At 33.8% G+C, this 19,571-nt stretch overlaps 1 protein-coding gene across 3 annotated transcripts; it reads left to right on the forward strand.

Moving 5' to 3' along the window:
* Positions 1-1,018: 1,018 nt before the first annotated feature.
* LOC114178239 (P-loop containing nucleoside triphosphate hydrolases superfamily protein) lies at positions 1,019-19,370 on the forward strand. Of its 3 annotated transcripts, none has more exons than XM_028064035.2 (26): positions 1,019-1,427; positions 2,025-2,137; positions 2,252-2,378; positions 2,997-3,095; positions 3,172-3,240; positions 3,353-3,487; positions 3,561-3,629; positions 5,270-5,325; positions 5,455-5,614; positions 6,318-6,482; positions 6,891-6,975; positions 7,447-7,680; positions 7,787-7,881; positions 7,995-8,037; positions 8,573-8,724; positions 11,984-12,094; positions 12,825-12,893; positions 12,995-13,138; positions 13,615-13,689; positions 13,774-13,950; positions 14,071-14,156; positions 17,140-17,194; positions 18,152-18,277; positions 18,418-18,531; positions 18,674-18,790; positions 18,903-19,370. In XM_028064035.2, exons 1-26 carry the CDS (start codon positions 1,317-1,319, stop codon positions 18,966-18,968), a joined length of 2,853 nt encoding a protein of 950 aa, XP_027919836.1. In that variant the 5' UTR covers positions 1,019-1,316; the 3' UTR covers positions 18,969-19,370. The 3 variants fall into 3 exon arrangements, with proteins under 3 accessions (XP_027919836.1, XP_027919837.1, XP_027919838.1); XM_028064036.2 differs by having other exon boundaries at positions 2,997-3,092; XM_028064037.2 differs by having other exon boundaries at positions 2,257-2,378.
* The last annotated feature ends 201 nt before the right edge of the window (positions 19,371-19,571 follow it).

The following is a 19,571-nucleotide window of genomic DNA, read 5'->3' on the forward strand; positions in this document are numbered from 1 at the left end:
TCACCGACATCAACAAGAATCACCGCTGGCCATTCTGCCTTCCATCTTGATCCTACCCCAGCCTAGAGACGGAAAACCTTCGATGCATGCAACAGGTTGTGCATTGCGTTCAAGGCCCTGGGTGTGACTATCTAGGAGCGTGAGGATGGAGCATGAGCCTGGGGAAGGAGAATAAATTATAGGGATAAAATGGAAATATTGAAAATTATGAGAGTGCAGTAAGGAAAATGGGGGTGGAGGAAGAAATGGCTCCACCGATACTTATAGGAGTAACCACACCAAATCAGTCTCCAAGAAGGAGACAACTTTCAAATAAAACAACCGAGGGCAAAGTTGAAATTCGAGTAGATGAAGCACAGGAATTAATGGACTCCCTAAAACAATTGTCGAAATTTTATTATGCTATAGAAAAAAAATTCCCTTTTCCGTTATTCTTATAGTGATAAATAAACAAAATATTAGAGAGAAATATGTTTTAAAATGCATTTGCGTACTACTTATACATTTTTCAATAACTTATGAACTATAAAAAGCCATCTCTAATATAACTATTTACTGATTATTTATAGAAGATCTCAGCTTAAGCAACATCGTTTAACAGACTTTATTTCTAAAACAAAGACATTGTTCATGCAACCATTGCTTAAGAAAATCTTTCTTTGAATAAGAGAAATAAATAGAACGAGTGTTTTAAGCATTTATCCAAGAGGTTAATCTTAAAATTTATAAAATCAATTAAATTAATTATTCACAAATTTGTGAATTTTTTTTACAAATTAAATAACATTATAAAACTTACAAGTTCAAGTACAATAAAAAAGTTCCGTTATTTATTTTTCTTTGCATCCGTTTCTTTATCAAAGGAACCGTGAAAGAGAAAATAAAGCAAAAGAGGACAAAGAAACGAATCAGAAAGAAAAAAAAAAATAAAAAAACAAACAAGCATGTTGTTGAGACGCGAGTGAAGCAAGAACATAAAACTGAATTTTTCAGCAAGTGCAGTGAAAATAAAAATTAAAAAAAAGCGTGCACGAAGGGAAAGACGTGCATTAGGTGAGAACTGGGTGGTGCAAGGCACATACACCCACTCTCACGAAAACTGAAAATTCCAAATTAATTGTATATTTTTATTTTTCCGGCACCAACCGAAAAACAATAACAATAAAAATAAGAATTCGTATTCTCCTTTTCCGATAGATTCCATCGCAATACACACTCCACCGTACCAAAGATTGATTCCTCTCTCTCACACTCACAAGCAGCAAGCTGCCGAAAGAAAGAGACAGGGTTGTTGATTGATCGAGAACAGAACGAAAATGGATGATGAAGTTGTTCAGCGAGTGTTCCATGAAGGAGGACGCGATTACTTCCAACAACAGCCTTCGACTTCTTCGTCTTCCATCCTCCAATCTCTCCCTCTCCATGTGGTATATGTAGCATGCAGCAATCTCATCTCCTTTTTTATTCTTGCTTTCTCCATTTTCTCTCTCATTATAGCTTTTGTTCGAAATTGTTTGCAATTTGGATTAACCGAGTTTGGCGTATGCATATTTGTCCCTTGAAATTTATGTTTTCCCTCCCTGACATAATTTTAGGGTTCGAAACTTCATTTTTTAGGCTGTGTTTTTTATTTTTAATCACCTGATAGTTTTAGTATCAGCAAACACATAAGTGCTGAAAAGTAGAATTGGTATCATTTTTACATAATCACTCCACTTCACTGTCATCTTATTTTAGACGAGACAGAAAGACAGAGTTTTGCTTATTATTGTGACGAAATTTATATTTTGAATGGTATTGGTGTTAATGTGTGTTGAACTTTTACATATCGGTGAGGATGCATTGGTAAAATTGATTTTAATGATGGTACCAGTTTACTGTTATCATGTGTTTATTTATTGTTTGTAACATTTGAAGTTTGAATGGTATTGCTATTCATGTATATTGAGCTTTTTTTGCGTGCTTAATTTTTCATGATTAATGAAATTTGTGGTAAGTGTTGCTAATACGTGGATGTGGTGCAGTCTTTTGATCATGGATGTTATTTGTTGGTAAAATCTATTCAAGAACTCCGAGAGAAAAAGGATGGCCTTGTTACTGTTGGCATTGGTGGTCCAAGTGGATCTGGTAAAACAAGGTAAGGTGTTGATAGTGTTGTCAATGCATTATTTTGAATATGTTTTGCTAAAGTATGTATGCTCAGCTGCCTTAGTTATCCTCATTTGTTTTTTCGATTTTGTGGTTCCTGAAGCTTAGCAGAAAAGGTGGCATCTGTTATTGGTTGTACCGTTATTTCAATGGGGAATTACCGTCATGGGGTTGATGAAGGGAATGATGTGGATTCTATAGATTTTGATACGCTGATCAAGAATCTTGAGGTTTGAATTTGCTTCTGTTACTTTACCATGCCTTAAATGCTGATCTGGCTATCCTTTATATACTTGAGAAAAATGTAAAGAGAGAAAATATATTTCAGAGTGCTTTTCAAGACTCTCTTAGGTTCTCACATTTATATGTATAATTTGTAGATTAATTTGAGATACAATGAGAGAGAAAACAGTAGAAAACAAGTAAAAACACATCTAGGACCCTAGGTACAGACAGGTACAACGTAGAACAACATTTAAGTAAGCCTATTCTAACAGGTCCTGATGTGTTTGCAAGGCCGATCTTATGATGGCTTTGAATGCTTTACTTTTTGGCCTTTTGTAGCTTTATATGTTGGTAAAATTCAGCAGTCCTATGAGCTGATTCTGACTGAAACAAAGAACACCAAAAGATGAAAAAAAAAAAATAAAGATTGTTGGTTAAGTAATTATTTTCATGTTTGTCTTTTTGGAATGAAACAAATTAGATCATGTGTCAATATAACATGTACTGCCCAGGATTAGCTTATGGTTTTGGTAAGCAATGCAAACGAGTCTTGTTTGTTGCTTTTGTTTATTTTTTTTTTCTTTTTATTTCATGGTTTGTTAATGAGCTTCTGTTATAATTAGGATTTGACTAAAGGCAAGGATACATTAATCCCAAAGTTTGACTATCAGCAAAAGAAGCGTGTTGGCTATAAAGCAATAAAGAGCGCTTCATCTGGGGTGGTAGCCTATGCTAATTGAAGTTTTGGAGGAGTTCCGTGTTTCACTTTTTTATTCCTTTTTATACAATTGGTTTCAGGTAATAGTTGACGGCACATATGCATTGCATGCAAAACTGCGGTCTTTACTGGACATTCGAGTTGCTGTGGTAAGTTGTTCTTTTCTTTTCTTAATATTGCAATGACTTTGTTCCCATCATTATGTTATCAATTGCTTAGAAGTTTCAAAATAATACAGAGCATGCATTTCTGATAAATCAGGTTGGTGGTGTACATTTTAGCTTGCTTTCTAAAGTTCGCTACGACATTGGAGATTCTTGTTCACTGGATTACCTTATAGATAGCATTTTTCCACTGTTTAGGAAACACATTGAGCCAGATCTTCATCATGCACAGGTTAGTCCTGTTTTTATTCTCAACTCTAGATTTCATCGCTAATATTTTAATTTCCTCTGCCCTTCTTTGGCAGATCAGAATTAATAACAGCTTTGTCTCATCATTCAGAGAGGCAATCTACAAGGTCAAATGCAGAAGTGAGGTGTGTCTGTGACCTATACATTAGTACTAATGATTATAATTCCTACAAGTGGACTTTATTTTCCATTAGTTGTCTATTGCTAAAGGTTCAAACAAGTCTGTCTAGCTAAGTTGAGCACTTGAAGCTCAAGTTTGGTTTGTTCATGCTTAATTCATTTAAATGAGCTAAATTAAAAATTTGAGCATGACCTGTTTAAATAATATGAAATTTTAAGCTTTACTCTTTCATGGCTTGAATATTTTTTTCCCTTTATCAAATTTCTTCTTGAATTAGTTTTTAAAGTTTAATAAAATGAATGAAAAGGATAGTTTTTCTTTTTTTGAAATTTTTACACAATAACAAAAATAACTTTATCTTACTTGGTGAGGTCAGTTAAATGAAATTCCTTTTAATTATTTTCTCCAATGTCCATGCTCTCTTGTTTCCTACACTTTTCACAACATTAGAAACGATGCAGTGTATTCTTTTCACTTGTGCATCTGGTGATCTTCCTTGCACATGTCCAAAACATCTGAATTGATTTCCTGTCATCTTTTGTGGATAGATAACACATTAATATTTCCCCAACTACATTAATTCCGTATCTTGTCCTTTGTAGTGTGATGATGCATCTTTCTTAACATTCTCATTTATGCTGCTTGTACTATTTTCTCGTCCCTTTAAAGCCTAACATTCGAAATCTGAGTATAATTGGTTATTTGGTAGTAAAATAATATACCCTTTGAGCATGATGTTATTTTTTTTTTTTTTTTATCAAATATAACTTTTTCTTCCTTCTCCATTTTAACCACCCAACAGTATAAATAAGTCAGATTTCTTCTTAAAACCAATTGGCGTTAAGTGAAGTTGTTCAACACAAGCATGCGCACATCCACACACACAAGTTGCACCCCAAGATTTATGTAGGCGATGTGGGACTTTGCAACACTCCCTCCATAGATGTTTTCTAGAATAGATAAGTCTACCAGAATAGGTGACTGACTAAGAGGAACTACAGGCTTTGATATAATGTTAAATTTCATCGCAACCAATTAGCATCAAGTGAAGTTTTCCAACAAGTACATAAGCTACACCCTACCCCTCCATAGGTATTTGCCAAACAGATGGGCCTACCAGAATAGGTGATTTACCATGATGAGGCTTAGGCTCTGATATCAAGTTAGATTTCATTTCAAAACCAATTGGCCTTAACCAAAGTTGTCCAACAAATATATAAGCTACACCCCAAGATCTGAGGTAGGGGGTGTGAGACTTCTCAACAGTATATCTTAGAATGGTCATCCTTTGGCTGTTAAGTCTATGCTATTCATTCTTTGCCTCTCCATTGTCTGTTATTAGATTATCTGCTTTGCTTTTCTGGTTTTTTTCACTGGTTATTGTGTCACAAACTCATAATTTTGCATGTTAGATTATTAGAGATCAGTAAAAAAAGGGAATGTTTAACTTAGAGTTCCCTGATAGTTGTTAATATAAAGCAAGCATGGATGCATCTGCGTGTCCTTTTATTGTTAATATAATCTCCTGTCTCAATTTAGAATAACTTTTGCAAATATCTTTTCAGTCTTATTTTTCTAGTATTTGTGTGTCCACCTTTGTGTTTGACTCAAAGACTCGTTTTTAACTTAAATGTTTTGTGACAGTCTACAGATGGACATTCAGGTTCCGCTTTTCAAGGAAATGAAGCCCAAACAGACAAGTTAGTATTTTGATTGTGGAAAGAATGAGTTTGGTGGTAACTGGTTAATTTTATATTTAGATGTTTCTAACAACTGTTCTAATATGTGGGACTTAAAATTTTTTCACTGGAAATTTGCGTTGTTTTCAGTTTTATTGAAATGTACCTTAGACCGCCTTCATCTAGTGAAGAAGCAAGGATAAATGATTGGATCAAAGTGCGGCAGTCTGGAATTAGATATTATCTATCACTTGGTGACCAGAGGATTGTCGACAAGAATTTCATTATCAGGCCTAAAGCTGAATTTGAGGTATGGATGTTTTCCGTTTCCTTTCTAATGAAAACAAAATATTAGCAAGATGAGTGAGATGTGCCCTTCAAGCTCGATAGGCAACATTAAAACAGTTAGCAGTTGACATGTTGTTAGGAACCAATAATTGAATGAGAAAGAAAAGAAATATTTTATTAAGAAGAACAGAACAGGAAATAGGAGAGAAATATCGTGCAAGGATTTCCTCTTTACGAATGATTTTTCCTTTCAAAAAGAGCCAATGCTCAATCTACAAATGAACATATATCCATCCCCCTTTCCCTTTACTTCCTCCTATATATTTAACTCATTAACTCCTCCTTGCCCATGACTTAGATGCTGCCCCTTTCAATAATTCTAGGAAGTTTGAACTTCAATCCTTCCTAAAGAGCACTATTTAGAATTTAAATTTTGGATAACTTCTTCGTTTTGTACCAATATATCAATGTTATGACTGCAATTTGAATAGTGAGGAAAAGGCAAAACATAATGGTATACCGTTTCAGTTTTCCAAGATATATTTGTTCTGTCAAGCTGAAGTTACAAGATATACATGATACTAATTGATCCTGATTACCAAAGATAATTGCTGACACTTCTTTTGACATTTTATTCCTTTAAACTTGTTATCCATCATGAAAAAAATGAACTTACTCCTTTTAGCTGATATTTTTTTGCTTTTTATGATTTTATATTGAAAAAGGTTGGTCGAATGACATTGGGTGGGCTGTTGGCTCTTGGGTATACTGTTGTGGTTAGTTATAAGCGTGCATCGACAACTGTCAATAATGGCAAGGTTACCATCTCTTTTGAGACCATTGATGTTCTTGGTGAGACATTTATGGTGATGAGAGGAACTAATAGAAAGGTATAGTTTTTTCTGATCCCATTAGACATGTTCTATGTAAAATGCAATCGTTTTGAGGACTCACCAGTCACCATGTATTTTATGTAAAGCATCTTATTGTAGATTTCATTATACTTATTGTTGTTTCTTTTTTTTTATCAAGGGTCTAGTCATAGTAGTATAAATAAGGGTTAATCCTTATATCACATTTAAAATACCTTGTTTTCTCATTTTTGAGGATTTTTTATCCTTGCACTGTGAACTCTTTTTTGTTTTTACAATTTCTTATATGAAAGACTTTCCATGGTTTCTTCCATTTTGTTAAATAGTATTTTTTTTTTTTTTTACTTTCTGCTCAGTCTGATTAAGCCTTGTCTGGTTGATAATATGGTGAGTTACTTATCTGAAAAATGGAAAAAAAAATCTCAGACTGTTGGAACGGAAGCATCAAGGATGGGTATTGATGGACCTTGGATTACCAAATCATATCTGGAAATGATTCTGGAGAGAAAAGGTAGGGATTGGGATGCTCTCCCTTTAATATAGTTTATGCACATTTAGTTAATTCAGTTGTTTTCCTTACAAGTGATGATAACTGCTACAACATGAAAATAGTGTTTTGAAGAGTGTGAGGACAACATATGGCCAATTACCTTCATGACTACTTGAATTGTTTATTTCCAGTAGATTATCTTAATTGTCTAGACTAGTGCAAAGACAGGAACATCTGTACACATATGTAATCTTTTTTAAAACAGTTCAATATAATTAATTTGACAAGAGGCTATAAAAGAAGCAAATATTGTGCAGTGAATGGTTTAGAGAATTGTCAAAGCATAAAGGGTCCAATAAAATGTGGAGAGCAGAAAGGGATATTCGCTTTGTTGTAGTTATAGATTTACATTATAGATATATTATAGTTATAGATTACAAATTGGAGAGAAGTTGCATTTACTTGTATTCAACTTCTCACTTCCATTTGCAGGTGTACCTCGTCTTAGTACTCCACCACTTGTGTCTAATACTACTGTGGCTGGTAGTCAAGAAACAGCGATCATTGCCCCAAAGCCAATCCGCGTTACTCCTAATGTTGTTACTGGGCTTGAGGATTTACCCCAGCCATGGACTCGATCCCCAACAAAATCTAAAATGGAACCTGTTGTGGCTGCATGGCAGTTCATATCTTCAGATTCCTCCCAGCCTGACAATTCAGTCCTAGGTATTTTTCCTTGAATTGGAGGATGCAAATAATTTTGTAGATAATTTTCTACATGTTTATTTAAAATTTCCTTTATATTAAGACTTCTCTCATGAAGCAACCACAGATCCTTCATCTTTCAGGGATAGTATTAGGCTTGCTCCAATGCCTGATTCATTTGACTTGGACAGGGGATTGCTTTTGGCTGTTCAAGCAATACAAGTAAGGAGCAAAAGGCTTGGAAATTTCTTCTTTGTCTTATGTTTTGAAGATTACAATTCCATAGGACATTCATATTTATGTGTTTGATGGAATCCTATTTGCTTATTTTCCAGGCATTGTTGGAGAATAAAGGTTTCCCAGTCATAGTTGGAATTGGTAATATGGACATTTCTTGATACAGCGTCCTCCTTCGGTTGTTTGTAGTTGTTGCCTATCCCCATTAGCGCACAAATATTTAAGAGGAAAAGACTTCACACTGATATAATTTATATAAGGAGGCATTTAAAGATAAATGAAAGTCACTTTAGCTATTATCGTTTTAGAAATACCAGGTTGGTTCTTCACATGCTTGCTGATAAAGCTGGAAACTAATTGAGCTGAATCAAAATATTGCTATCTCAAATTTCTTAACAGGAAATGGAGTCGATAACTTGACTCAAGTGCAGATCACCTTAAGCCCCATGTCCCACTCCTGTTTCATAAGCCAAAATTGAGCCTTTTATTAATAAATATTTTAGTCTAATGATTTCGACATGAATGTGGATGTAAAAGTCATATCGGGCCTTTTCTTTTGATTACTGCTGTACTGAATAATGCTGAATCAATTTTGCTTCATCTCAGTCTCAGCATGCATTTTTAACAGCAGTAGTTCTGATAGAATCACTTATCATGGAGAAGTTGTGCTTTTCAGGAGGTCCAAGTGGGTCTGGGAAGACTAGTTTGGCTCATAAAATGGCAAATATAATTGGTTGTGAAGTAGTTTCCCTGGAAAGCTATTATAAACAAGTAAAGGATTTTAAATATGATGACTTCAACGCACTTGATTTATCTTTGCTATCTAAGGTAAGGTAATTGAGCAGTTTAGATGCATTTGATTGGGTCACTCTGCATAATATTGATTGATGTCACACGTTCACACACATTACTTTTTATGAATAAAAATGGTTTTATTTCTTCTGAGGAATCGATCTCTTTTAGTAATTATTTTTACCATGATATGTTAATTTAGTGTCACTATTTTTAGTTCCCATTAATTACCCTACTTCATGGTTTGAAGTAATGAACAACTTAATATGAAGCATTTGCTTTAGAAGATGTAAACCTTTGCATGGTTGGGGACAAACTCTCGTTAGACTTGATCTACTTATGAGCTTTGTGTGTGTAATTTGACAGAGTCTACATGTCGTAGCGATTGCTCCAAAACTTGTCCTGTCAATTGCCCAAAACTCTTATCCCCGAATAATATAACAATCCAACTCTGTAATACAATGCCATTAATTACATCTAAAAATCAGTGGAAGTTAAGGATTTGAAGCAAAGGAAAGACTCTTTTTAAAAAAGTTGTTTTTTAATTTTGAATAATTTTCTCACTGTTTATTTTATATTTGTAAGTTTGAAACCTTATATAAATATTTGATTGATACTTAGTGCTAATTTGGAGTTATTAAGGTTCATAGAGTTTCAGAGAATTGAAGCTTGATTTTACTCCTGGGGGAAAGAATTATTACAACAACATTGATTGTTGTAATATAGATATATATAGCTAAGAAAGGAAACTAACTCCCAGGAGACTTCAAACAACTACCACTCATAGCTTTCAGTTAGATAGATGAACAGCCAACTGACTTAAAAACTGAAAATACAGAGATTCTAAGAAAAACTACAGGGGGTAAAACTCTATACTCTAGTAAGAGTACCACATCATTTGAGATAAGCATTTTAGTCGTGACTTCCTTCATGGTTGCATTACACTGATAAAAATTGTGGCATTAGAAAGGATCTGCTAGTTGTAGGATAGAAATTATGGTCCCTGTCTGCTATCCTTGTTCTTCTGCTGTAGTTATAACAGTGAAGCTTTATCCCACTAGAAGTGAGCAAACTATATGGATAAAAATTTACACTGTTCTATTAAAAATAAAATTTCTAATAAATTCATTACTATGAAATTTTATTGTGGTCCAAGGTCAAGAATGACAAGTGTTATAAAAAGGCTCCATTTTTCATCTACAAAGCACAAGAATGACACATATACTTTATAATATATAGCGCAAAATTGGATGGACATGAGTACATAGCAAAATAAAAATACATAAGACATGAGAACACGACACACACATGTGTGTGTATGTATATGACAACAAGATTATATGTTGATATGGTAATAACTAAGTCTAAATTACTAAGGTATCACATTTCATCAGTTGGCATCTGTTTGTGGTATTGAAATCAAAATAAGACTCCTTTAAACTAATAAAAAAAGTCATAAAACTATGGAGAGGCAGTGGAAGGGAAATAAAATAAAATAATTCAATTGGAGTGCAGCGAGAGGATAAAAATGAAAGTTGATTACAGGAGTGGAGAGAAAAGGCGTCACAATAAACACTACAATTGTCACCACGAAGCACTGTTTGGCTGTGTGGAATTGCTCACTACTTGCCAGGATGGAATGGTGTGAATCATTTTGGTTTCTTTCTTGCGTGAAGGTGAAGAGGGAAGAGAGAATGTTTCTCTCTTTTCTTTCTTTTTGTAACATGATTTATTTATTTTTTTTTGTAAAAACCAAATGAGGGACGGTCCTGTCATTGGTGTTTCCCGTGAGTCGGCAATGCTGAGGTTTGGTGGGCTGTGTTGGGCACTGCTGGCATGCCACATTTGCATCCTACTGGGTTCTCACACATGGAACCGCCTATTCTGGGCCACATTTGAGCTTCACAGTTTATAAATCATGGGCACAAGGTGATGATAAACCAAGGGTAGGACCGGTCTGATATTTAGTTTCGAGAAGGATTTTGACGTCACATTCAAGAAAAATGAGAATGTGAGTGATAAGTCATGGGATTAATCACCACAAGTTACCTTGATAAGATCAAAATTAGGGTTCTTATAACTCATATCTCCAAATGGTTTTCCCAAAGAGAAACCTCATTTTACTGATAAATTCATATATCTCCATATATTACAAATGCATCCTTTTATAGGATGACTTAGGCAAGACTCGAATTTCACATTAATTCTCAATAACTAATATTTAATACCCTCTAATACTGCATTTAATCTCCATTATATAAATTATTATTTTCTATATTTAATAAAAGATAAAAACTACAAAGAAAATTTAAAAGACTCTTCAAGATCGTATCACAAGGATATGACAAATGTGAATCTTCTATGATGCAACACAGTTATTGTGCATTCTATTAAATAACATGAAATAAATCTTAAATTAAAAGAGAGAATTGATGTTTTAGAACTTGGCATGATTCAATGTAGACACAATAAAATGCCACAGGTTATCTAATTATTGCGATATTCTGATATTTGTTGGTATAGAAGTTCAATCATTATAAGTTAAATTTTATCAATGAAGCTCGGAGAGTCTAACATGAATGTGAAGCTAGGGGTTTCTAATATGAATGTGTCTAACAATGGGTATGATTGTCATTTTACATTGCTTCTACTGCTTTCTTGTTTCCATACACTAAAAATATTTTCTTCTAAAATAACTACAAAGAATCTTTATCCTAGTAAATTTAGATAAATTTCCTTACAAACACTTGAAAATAATAATATTTTAAGTTAAAATGAAAAATAAATCAAACTTCTTCCCAAAGATAAAATCAACTTGCACAACTTTTATTTTATCTTATAGAAATGCTCAATTCAATTTACTTTCTTATTTTCTTCACCTATAAGTGTTCATAGACAAATTTATTCATATGGACACCTGAATGAAGCTAGTGTTTGGATGAAAAGGTATTTTGGAGCACTATCAAAAACCAAAACTATAATAAATTCATTTAGTGATTAAAGTGTTATTCTCGTGCAGAGGCTCTATTTGTCACTGTCCAAAAACTTTTTGGACGTCTCTTTTGTTATTCCTGCTTCAAAGTTTGTTGTTAGTAGTTACTTATTTCCTAATTGTGTCTTGAAACTGTTTAACATTTTTTTTTTGCATTATTGAAAAATTCTTTATTTCTTTGCTTTCTCCATTTGTTGCCCAAATAAGATGGTGGTAATATCTATATTCACCAGGAAAGAAGTTGATGGTAATATCTCTTTGCCTTAAACTTACTAAACTTTCTTGTTCTCGGTTCCCTTGCAGAACATTGATGACATAAGAAATGGCCAAAGAACAAAAGTACCTATATTTGATTTGGAAAGTGGTGCTCGGAATGGTTTCAAGGAGCTTGAGGTTTCTGAAGATTGTGGAGTGGTCAGTTATTAACTAGCGCCCCAAGGGCCTAAGATTTTGTCTCTGTACTGACTTTTCTTGTGAGATTTAATTATATAGCCTAAAGTTGAAAAGTAATTTCTTCATTGCACTTTTTGTTTTCATGAAAAGATATCTTAGTAGATTTTGAATTAAGTGCTCCTTGACCTTAAAGTTCGAACAAAATGAAAGCTTGCTTAAACCTTTTGCTGATATATATTTTATGTAGAACACTGGAAAGCAAAATTTTAACTTCAGATCACTTGGTCAGAGAAGTTTATGTCAATAGCTGCTAAGGAGTTTCCATATGGTGTTAGCGCTTAACGCTTCATAGCTTGCAGGCTTTTGTGCTTGTGCTAAAAGTGCCTCCGTAGAATGAAGTCACTATTGATCTGGTAAATGGAGTCATTCACCATAGTACTGACTGCAGTACAGTGTGCTTTCTGCTTCTTTTACATCCCACGTCAAACTGGGGTAGGGGATATAGCAATTGATTTGCCCACCATTTACACTTCATATACAAAGTTGTCTCCCCCCACTACCCACTTTTACTTGTTTCTTAGTTTTTTCAGAAATCAAGGACACCAAAAACATGTATGTATGATAGCTTGACATTATATATAGTTTATCTGTATGCTGAAATCCTGATATAGTTTGCTAGTCCTGTTATGGTAGTTCTTTATGTAATTGTTTCAATGTGGTTCTTGAGAGTCCATTTGTTAATTTTGACCAGATTATATTTGAAGGCGTCTTTGCTTTGCATCCTGATATCCGAATATCGCTTGACTTGTGGATTGCTGTTGTAAGAATGAGTCCTCGATGAAGGCCCTTTTCTGTTTCATTTATATTTTATTATTGTGGAGCTAAGAAGGCCTCTTACTTTGATTTTCTTATTTGGAACAGGTTGGAGGTGTTCATTCACATTTGATTTCCCGAGTTCAAAGGGATAAGAGTAGAGTGGGATGCTTTATTTCTCAAAATGAGATCATGATGACAGTGTTTCCCATGTTCCAGCAGCTTATCGAACCTCATCTTGTTCATGCACATGTTAGTGGATCGTATGCATTTCCCCCGATATTTTAAAACTGCTTTTGAACTAATGGTTAAACCATTATCGATTTCATGTAAACTGACAAGTTTTTATATTTTAAAGCCTTGGTTATTTTAGATTTTTCAGTTTAACCATCAACGTTTCCATGTAAACAAGAAGTACACTTCCTTGCCTTTTACAATGCTCTCTAACTATGCCTACTTAAAAAATTTGTATCTCTGTTAATTTTGTGAAAAACTTCGGCTTCATCCATGATGACTGTCCTGTCTCCCTATATGTATATGTGAATAATAATGTATAGGTTGGTTATTTTAATTGATATTTGCAGTCCACTCTTTCTATTTGCTGCACTCACCAGTCACCCTTTTGTTGTAGTAGTGTCTCAGTTTTCATTTTATCATGATTAGCGAATTGTTTCCTTTTGGATAATCGATAAGTATATGACACGTTATTTAATGTTGTCTTGTTGCAGCTTAAAATTCGAAATGATTTTGACCCTGTGCTTTCTCCTGAGAGTTCATTATTTGTATTAAAGAGTAACAAAAAAGTAAGTTTTAACTCTACACACACATATATTGTGTGACAAGGTTTTGTTCAATATGTTTGCTGAAAATATAGTAATAAATTACAGGTAGCATATCAAGATATTGTTGCAATTCTTGATTCAGCAAAATTTTGCAGTTCGGTGCAGAAATTTATTGACATCTATATTAGGCTTCCTGGGATCCCTTCTAATGGACAGTTGAGAGACAGTGACTGTATTCGAGTCAGAATATGTGAAGGCAGATTTGCGTTGCTGATACGAGAGGTTGGGAACATTATTTTCTTGTTGATGATAGCTTAACATAAATTATACACATAGCTGATACTATGGCATTTTCATGATGTATTCTACTAAACAAATTTTGTTATCTTGTTCACGTGTCAGCCCATCAAAGAAGGGAACTTTATCATTCAGCCCAAAGTGGATTTTGATATTAGCATTAGTACGGTTGCTGGCCTTCTTAATCTTGGGTAAGCCAAAATTCAATGCAAAATATATTATATATACATTTCCAATAAATGTATGACTACTATGTTTGATGGATTAAGTTTTTGTGTTAATAGAGTGTGAATAGTCTGCTAGTAGCATGTCTAGATTTTTATTGATGTTGTCCTGATTCTATGTTTCTATATTAAAAGAAAGGGAATCTGATTAACATTGCTGTTAGTCACTTGCATGATTTAAGCATTGGGAAAAGATAAAATTCCCTATGCTGCCATCAACTTGGTAGGCAGAAGGAAAAAGTAATTCACGGTAGTAAGGGAGGATAAAACACCAATGGTAAATGATATCTCTATATGCTATGAGAACTGTGAACAGACTAGGCCTTACACAACCACAAAAGCTAGCTCAGGAGGGAAGGGTTACTCAAGTCATGATTTGCAGTACAGCTGTATTTCCATGTTCCTAATTAATGTGAGATTGATAGTACACTCCTTTTATGCCTAATATAGGATATATGGAGTGTGAAATTTGTAGTAGGAAGTTATAATAAGTGACCTGACTGACACAAAGTCTTAATTATGACCTACTAATAGCATATTCTAAGTGAGAATGTACTAGAAGGGACTTTGATGACATGTTACTATATTGAACTAAGAACAAAGTTGCCTAACTTAAGCTCAAAAGTTAGTTCTACGGAATGATTCCCCAAGTCATTATAAGGAGTACTTAATGTTAATAACACACTCAACAATTTGGCACCATTCACAGGCTCCTCCTGCGCCCCACTCACACCTACACCCTTTCAAAGTGGAGTTATGAGAGAGAACACCATCACAGAGTGGGACTTTGCCTCGCCCTCCTATCCCATGCCTCTTATCCTAAAATTTTGGGACCAATTCTTTCTCACAGCTACGTACCTTTCATAAACTCAAGTCGTATCAAGTTTTCAAACAAAACTAAGTTCTCTCTTAAACACAATGTAGTAAATAGGCTAACCAAGGTCTAATCCTGAGAACACATCTGAATTGCGTTCATTATATGATATTCTTTCTTTGACAAATTAGGATTGGGAGGAAATTCGGTTTAATGCAATAGAAAATGGAATTAAAGTAACAAACTAAAGAATAGATGATGTAAAAACTGAATGGCAGGAAATGTAACAGGTAGACAACTGGAAATGTAGGGATTAGAATATTGAAATTGTAAAGACTAGATGACTAAACATATAAAAGCTAGATGACTAAACTATTACAACTAATTGTTTCTCTACTCGTATCTCCCTATTGATTCCTTTTTCTGACTAACTCAAGCCTATATATAATGTTCTGAACACAGGGAAACTAATGGACCCGAAGTTGAATCAATTTGCCTTTTTACATAGTCAAAGAAAAAAAGAATTTCTAAACAAAAAAGCTACAACTTCTGACAAGTCATTTACTGATGTTTTTTATAGCTCTGCACTCCAAATGTTGTGTGTTCCATATATCCAAATTAAAGTCCTGTAAGCAAGGAATCCAATAAAAAAAGAAACAGCTTAAATGGACATCTACCTAAAAAGATATGAACAAAACAGTAGACAAAGGTCAGAGTAGACTGCTTATAAAAATACAGAAAATAGCTAGTATTTAGAAAAATTTCAATTTATTGCAGAAAATACATATACATGCTAAAAAATAGAAATAAGAAAAGAAGGGACGCTTAGAAGATGCAATGAGACTATAAATGTGAGTACAAAATATGAGTTATCAACATTTTACCTACCTCTCCCCTTAAATTTGCAATTCCCTACATGAAGCTCTTTAGTCTTCACCATGACTAGCAATATAAAAAATACAACGAGGAGTTCCAATCGCAAGCTATTCTACATAACATAAGGGCTATGAGTGTTTAAATCTCCTGGATAAGTTCACCATTTCAAAAGATGTCAATTTCAATGAGTTTGATCCTCTCATGGAAGCTAAGATTAGAGAAAATAATATGAAGAGCAACCTGATTGTTACATATAAGTTTCCTTTGAGTAACATCTCCAAATTGTAACTCTTTAAGTAATTGTTTAAGCTAAATAAATTCACAAGTGGCTAAGGCCATAGCTTTATATTTTGCTTCTATACTTCGATTTTGCCACAACATTTTGTTTCTTCCTCTTCCAAGAGATCAAGTTACCATCATTGGAGACAATATCTAGAAGTGGACCTTATATTAGAAGGAGATCTTGTCCAATCAGCATCTGAATAACCGACAACTTTAGTATGATATTGTGACCATATATCAAACCTTTTCCAGAAGATCCTTTAATGTACTTTAATATAGGAATGATTGCATTCCAATGATTTGCGCATGGGGAGTTGAGAACTTGACTCACCACACTGACTGCAAAGGAAATGCTAGTTCGATTTTTCAACTAATCTTATGTACTTCTCAGGATCTGAGAATGGTTGCTCCTAATTAGGTAGGAGTTTGGTATTGGGATATAAGTCGGTCAAACCTTACCCTACAAACCGATTTTTGTGAGATTAAGTTAGGTTTAAAGTCAACTTGTTAACTTGGTATCATATATATTGAGTCTATCCAAGTTAAGTTCATTGGGGCTGTTGTGCCTCTACTATTGGACTCTTGTTAGACTACCAACAAATATTTAATCACATGCTTGAGATGTTCATTCTTCAGTGTAAAAGGGTGTGTTAGAGATCTCACATTGACTAAAATTAAGGCGAAATTATAAATATTAGGGGATGCAAACCTCATCTTACAAATTGGTTTTGTAGGGTTGAGTTAAGTTTAAAGCCCACTTCCAAATATTTCAAATTACTTGATATTGTAATATGTAGCAAATAGAAAATAGTGCCTATAAATAGTTATGACTACTGCCCTCCTGTACTAATCTTGTATATTATCACACAATTCTTGGATACTATTTTTCACTCCATCACTTGTTTCTGTTTATTTGTTTGACAGTTAGTATATTTATTTACTATCGATGATTTATTGATCAGTAGCATTTTCTGTCAGGTATCAAGCAGTTGCTTATATTGAAGCGTCTGCATTCATCTATCAGGATGGAAAGGTCAGTTGATTTATCTTATGACTTACATTTGACTGAATACACATGTTTCCATTAATTATTTGATAGAATTTACAGTGCTGAGATGAACTTGTTCCTGATTTCCTTTTCTCCCAAACTTGACTGAATTTTGTTATTGTGATTATGTATTCTTTAACTGTTATTGGTATTTAATTGCTCTGCATGGAGTAAGCATTGTGAATGTCAATCAGGCAACTGAAGATTGTGTCAATATATCCAAGTATATATGAACATCATTCTCTTATAATAGAACTGGGTTTTAATGTAAAATTTATCCTTGGAAAACAAGAGAGATACAAGATTCAGCGGGACAGCCCTAATTACTTCAGAATGGTTATAGCAGTTAGACCTCTATTTTATAAATGCTATGACTGAACAGTGGCCCTTATTTTCCCATTACTTTTGGTTCCTGCGTACAAATTTTGGGGGTTTCCTAGTTGTTCAGCAAGTTGGCAATACTACTATATTATATTTCTTAGCATAAATTATAAAAAAATATTCACCAAGCTCTCACTACTTGATGGTGAGAACTAATGAATTTTAATTTAAAAATTGACAAATGCTCTTAGTTATAACTAAGTGTTCTGTTAAAGATGTTGGGAAGGAGAGAGTACAAACTAAGAGTGTATTATTTTCTAGATTGTTGATTACAGAAAATTCCCTTTACATATAGCTGGGTACAAGGAGGTAACAGACTAGCTGAAATTCTAACAAACTATACAACTGTCAGATAGTGACAGGTGTAAACTAATTACAGTAGCCTATTGCACTATACTGGACTTGCGTTATATATGCGTACACACATCCATGTAATAGATGAGCATGATGCAACTACAAAAGTAACTGTGGTTGTTGCTGTATGGCTTCTTTTACTTCTGTTTGCCGTCCTAAAGTTTGCTGCTTATGCATATTGGAATATTTTTTGTTTTAATTTGGTAGATTTTAATTGAGGTTGATCACCTTCAAGATGTACCTGGGCCATACATTCAGATAAAGGGTGTTAATAAAGATGCAGTAGCCGCAGCTGGTTCAATGCTTAAATTGGATAATTCATATACGACCAAGGTATTAAATTTCTTGCTTTATTGTAATTAATCTTTTGTTTCTGGTGCATATTGTAGGTCCTGGATCAATTAAGTATTAAGTATGTCATGGATGTTTATATAATGGTTACTTTCTACTGTTCTAATTTTTAACTTTGGTAGAGTTACCTTGAAATAATTTTGGAAAGACTACCGGGGATTGAAAGAACTTCTGGTGGGATTCATTCTCAACAACCAGCAAGGCTGCTAGAGATTGTTGAATTTATTCAATCTCAGGTAGGCCTTTACTCAACAGGTTTTAGTCTTATTTATTTATTTATGGCTTCATCAACTACTAGCCATCTAATTTTAAGTATTTCAAGCATGAAATATCAGTTTTAGGCATTATCATATAGCGGTATTATGTTGACACAAACAGGGCAGTAGCTCTGCTTCAGAATCCTCATCAGGTAGAGTAGTCTCTCCAATTGAAGGGGTTATTGAGGAGATGCAATCAAGGATTAGAAGGCTTGAAAAGTGGCTAGCGATAAATACGGTACTCCCAAAGCTCTATTTTTCAAACTATTTTCTGATTTTTTTTTCTTTGAATTCACTGTACTTATCTTGTTTTATTTTAATTATTTTGTTTACTTTGATACTGTGGGCAGGTCCTATGGACAGTTCTGATGTCTGCCCTTGTTGGTTATTCACTGTATCAAAGAAGGAAGGCATAATGGTCTTGTGGAAATTTTCTGCATGATGTCTATAAACTAACTATTGCCACTAATCCATCGATTTTAGGTTACATTTTATCAAAGGTTAATTGTTGATTAATCCATACGTACATAATTTGGTGACAAAAATGAGGGAACAATGGAAGAATTATGATTCTACACACCTAAAGACGTTAATGACCACAAGCAAGAGGATCATCTGGCATTCAGCAAATGGCTCTACTGGTATTAGCAGACACATGACAGATTGTGGACTGTTCGTTGTTTGCTGGAAAATTATTGAGGTATCTGGCCTGTAGAACTGCGAATGCTCATAGATCAAAGATAAGAATTTTTAAAACTTAAATTTACTTGTAAAATAATTTGAGATATTTCTTAAGAAGTTACCTGCCTTTTTTTAAATCGGAGTTCTGATAAATTTAATAATCAGTTTTTTTTTTTCACATTGGAAGGCCTATTATAAAAAATAAAAAAAATTTAAGAATAGCTACTCCTTATTTTTGTCTTCTCTTTTATCTTGAATCTAATTGTTAAAATGCTATATATTATAATCATTATTAGATTAAGAGAAAAAATTAGTGTTACATCTAGAGTACATTGATC

This window comes from Vigna unguiculata, chromosome 3 (assembly GCF_037176805.1).
Source record: "Vigna unguiculata cultivar grain cowpea cultivar isolate G323 ecotype 2 chromosome 3, ASM3717680v1, whole genome shotgun sequence".
Classification (NCBI taxonomy): Eukaryota; Viridiplantae; Streptophyta; class Magnoliopsida; order Fabales; family Fabaceae; genus Vigna; species Vigna unguiculata.

What these genes read in the sequence shown, in the direction of transcription:
- LOC114178239 (XM_028064035.2), top strand. Translation starts at nt 1,317, where the DNA reads ATGGATGATGAAGTTGTTCAGCGAGTGTTCCATGAAGGAGGACGCGAT. An exon ending in TTTCTGAAGATTGTGGAGTG is followed by an intron (nt 12,095 to 12,824) that starts GTCAGTTATTAA and finishes AATTTTGACCAG; the next exon opens with ATTATATTTGAAGGCGTCTT. An exon ending in AGTGGCTAGCGATAAATACG is followed by an intron (nt 18,791 to 18,902) that starts GTACTCCCAAAG and finishes TACTGTGGGCAG; the next exon opens with GTCCTATGGACAGTTCTGAT.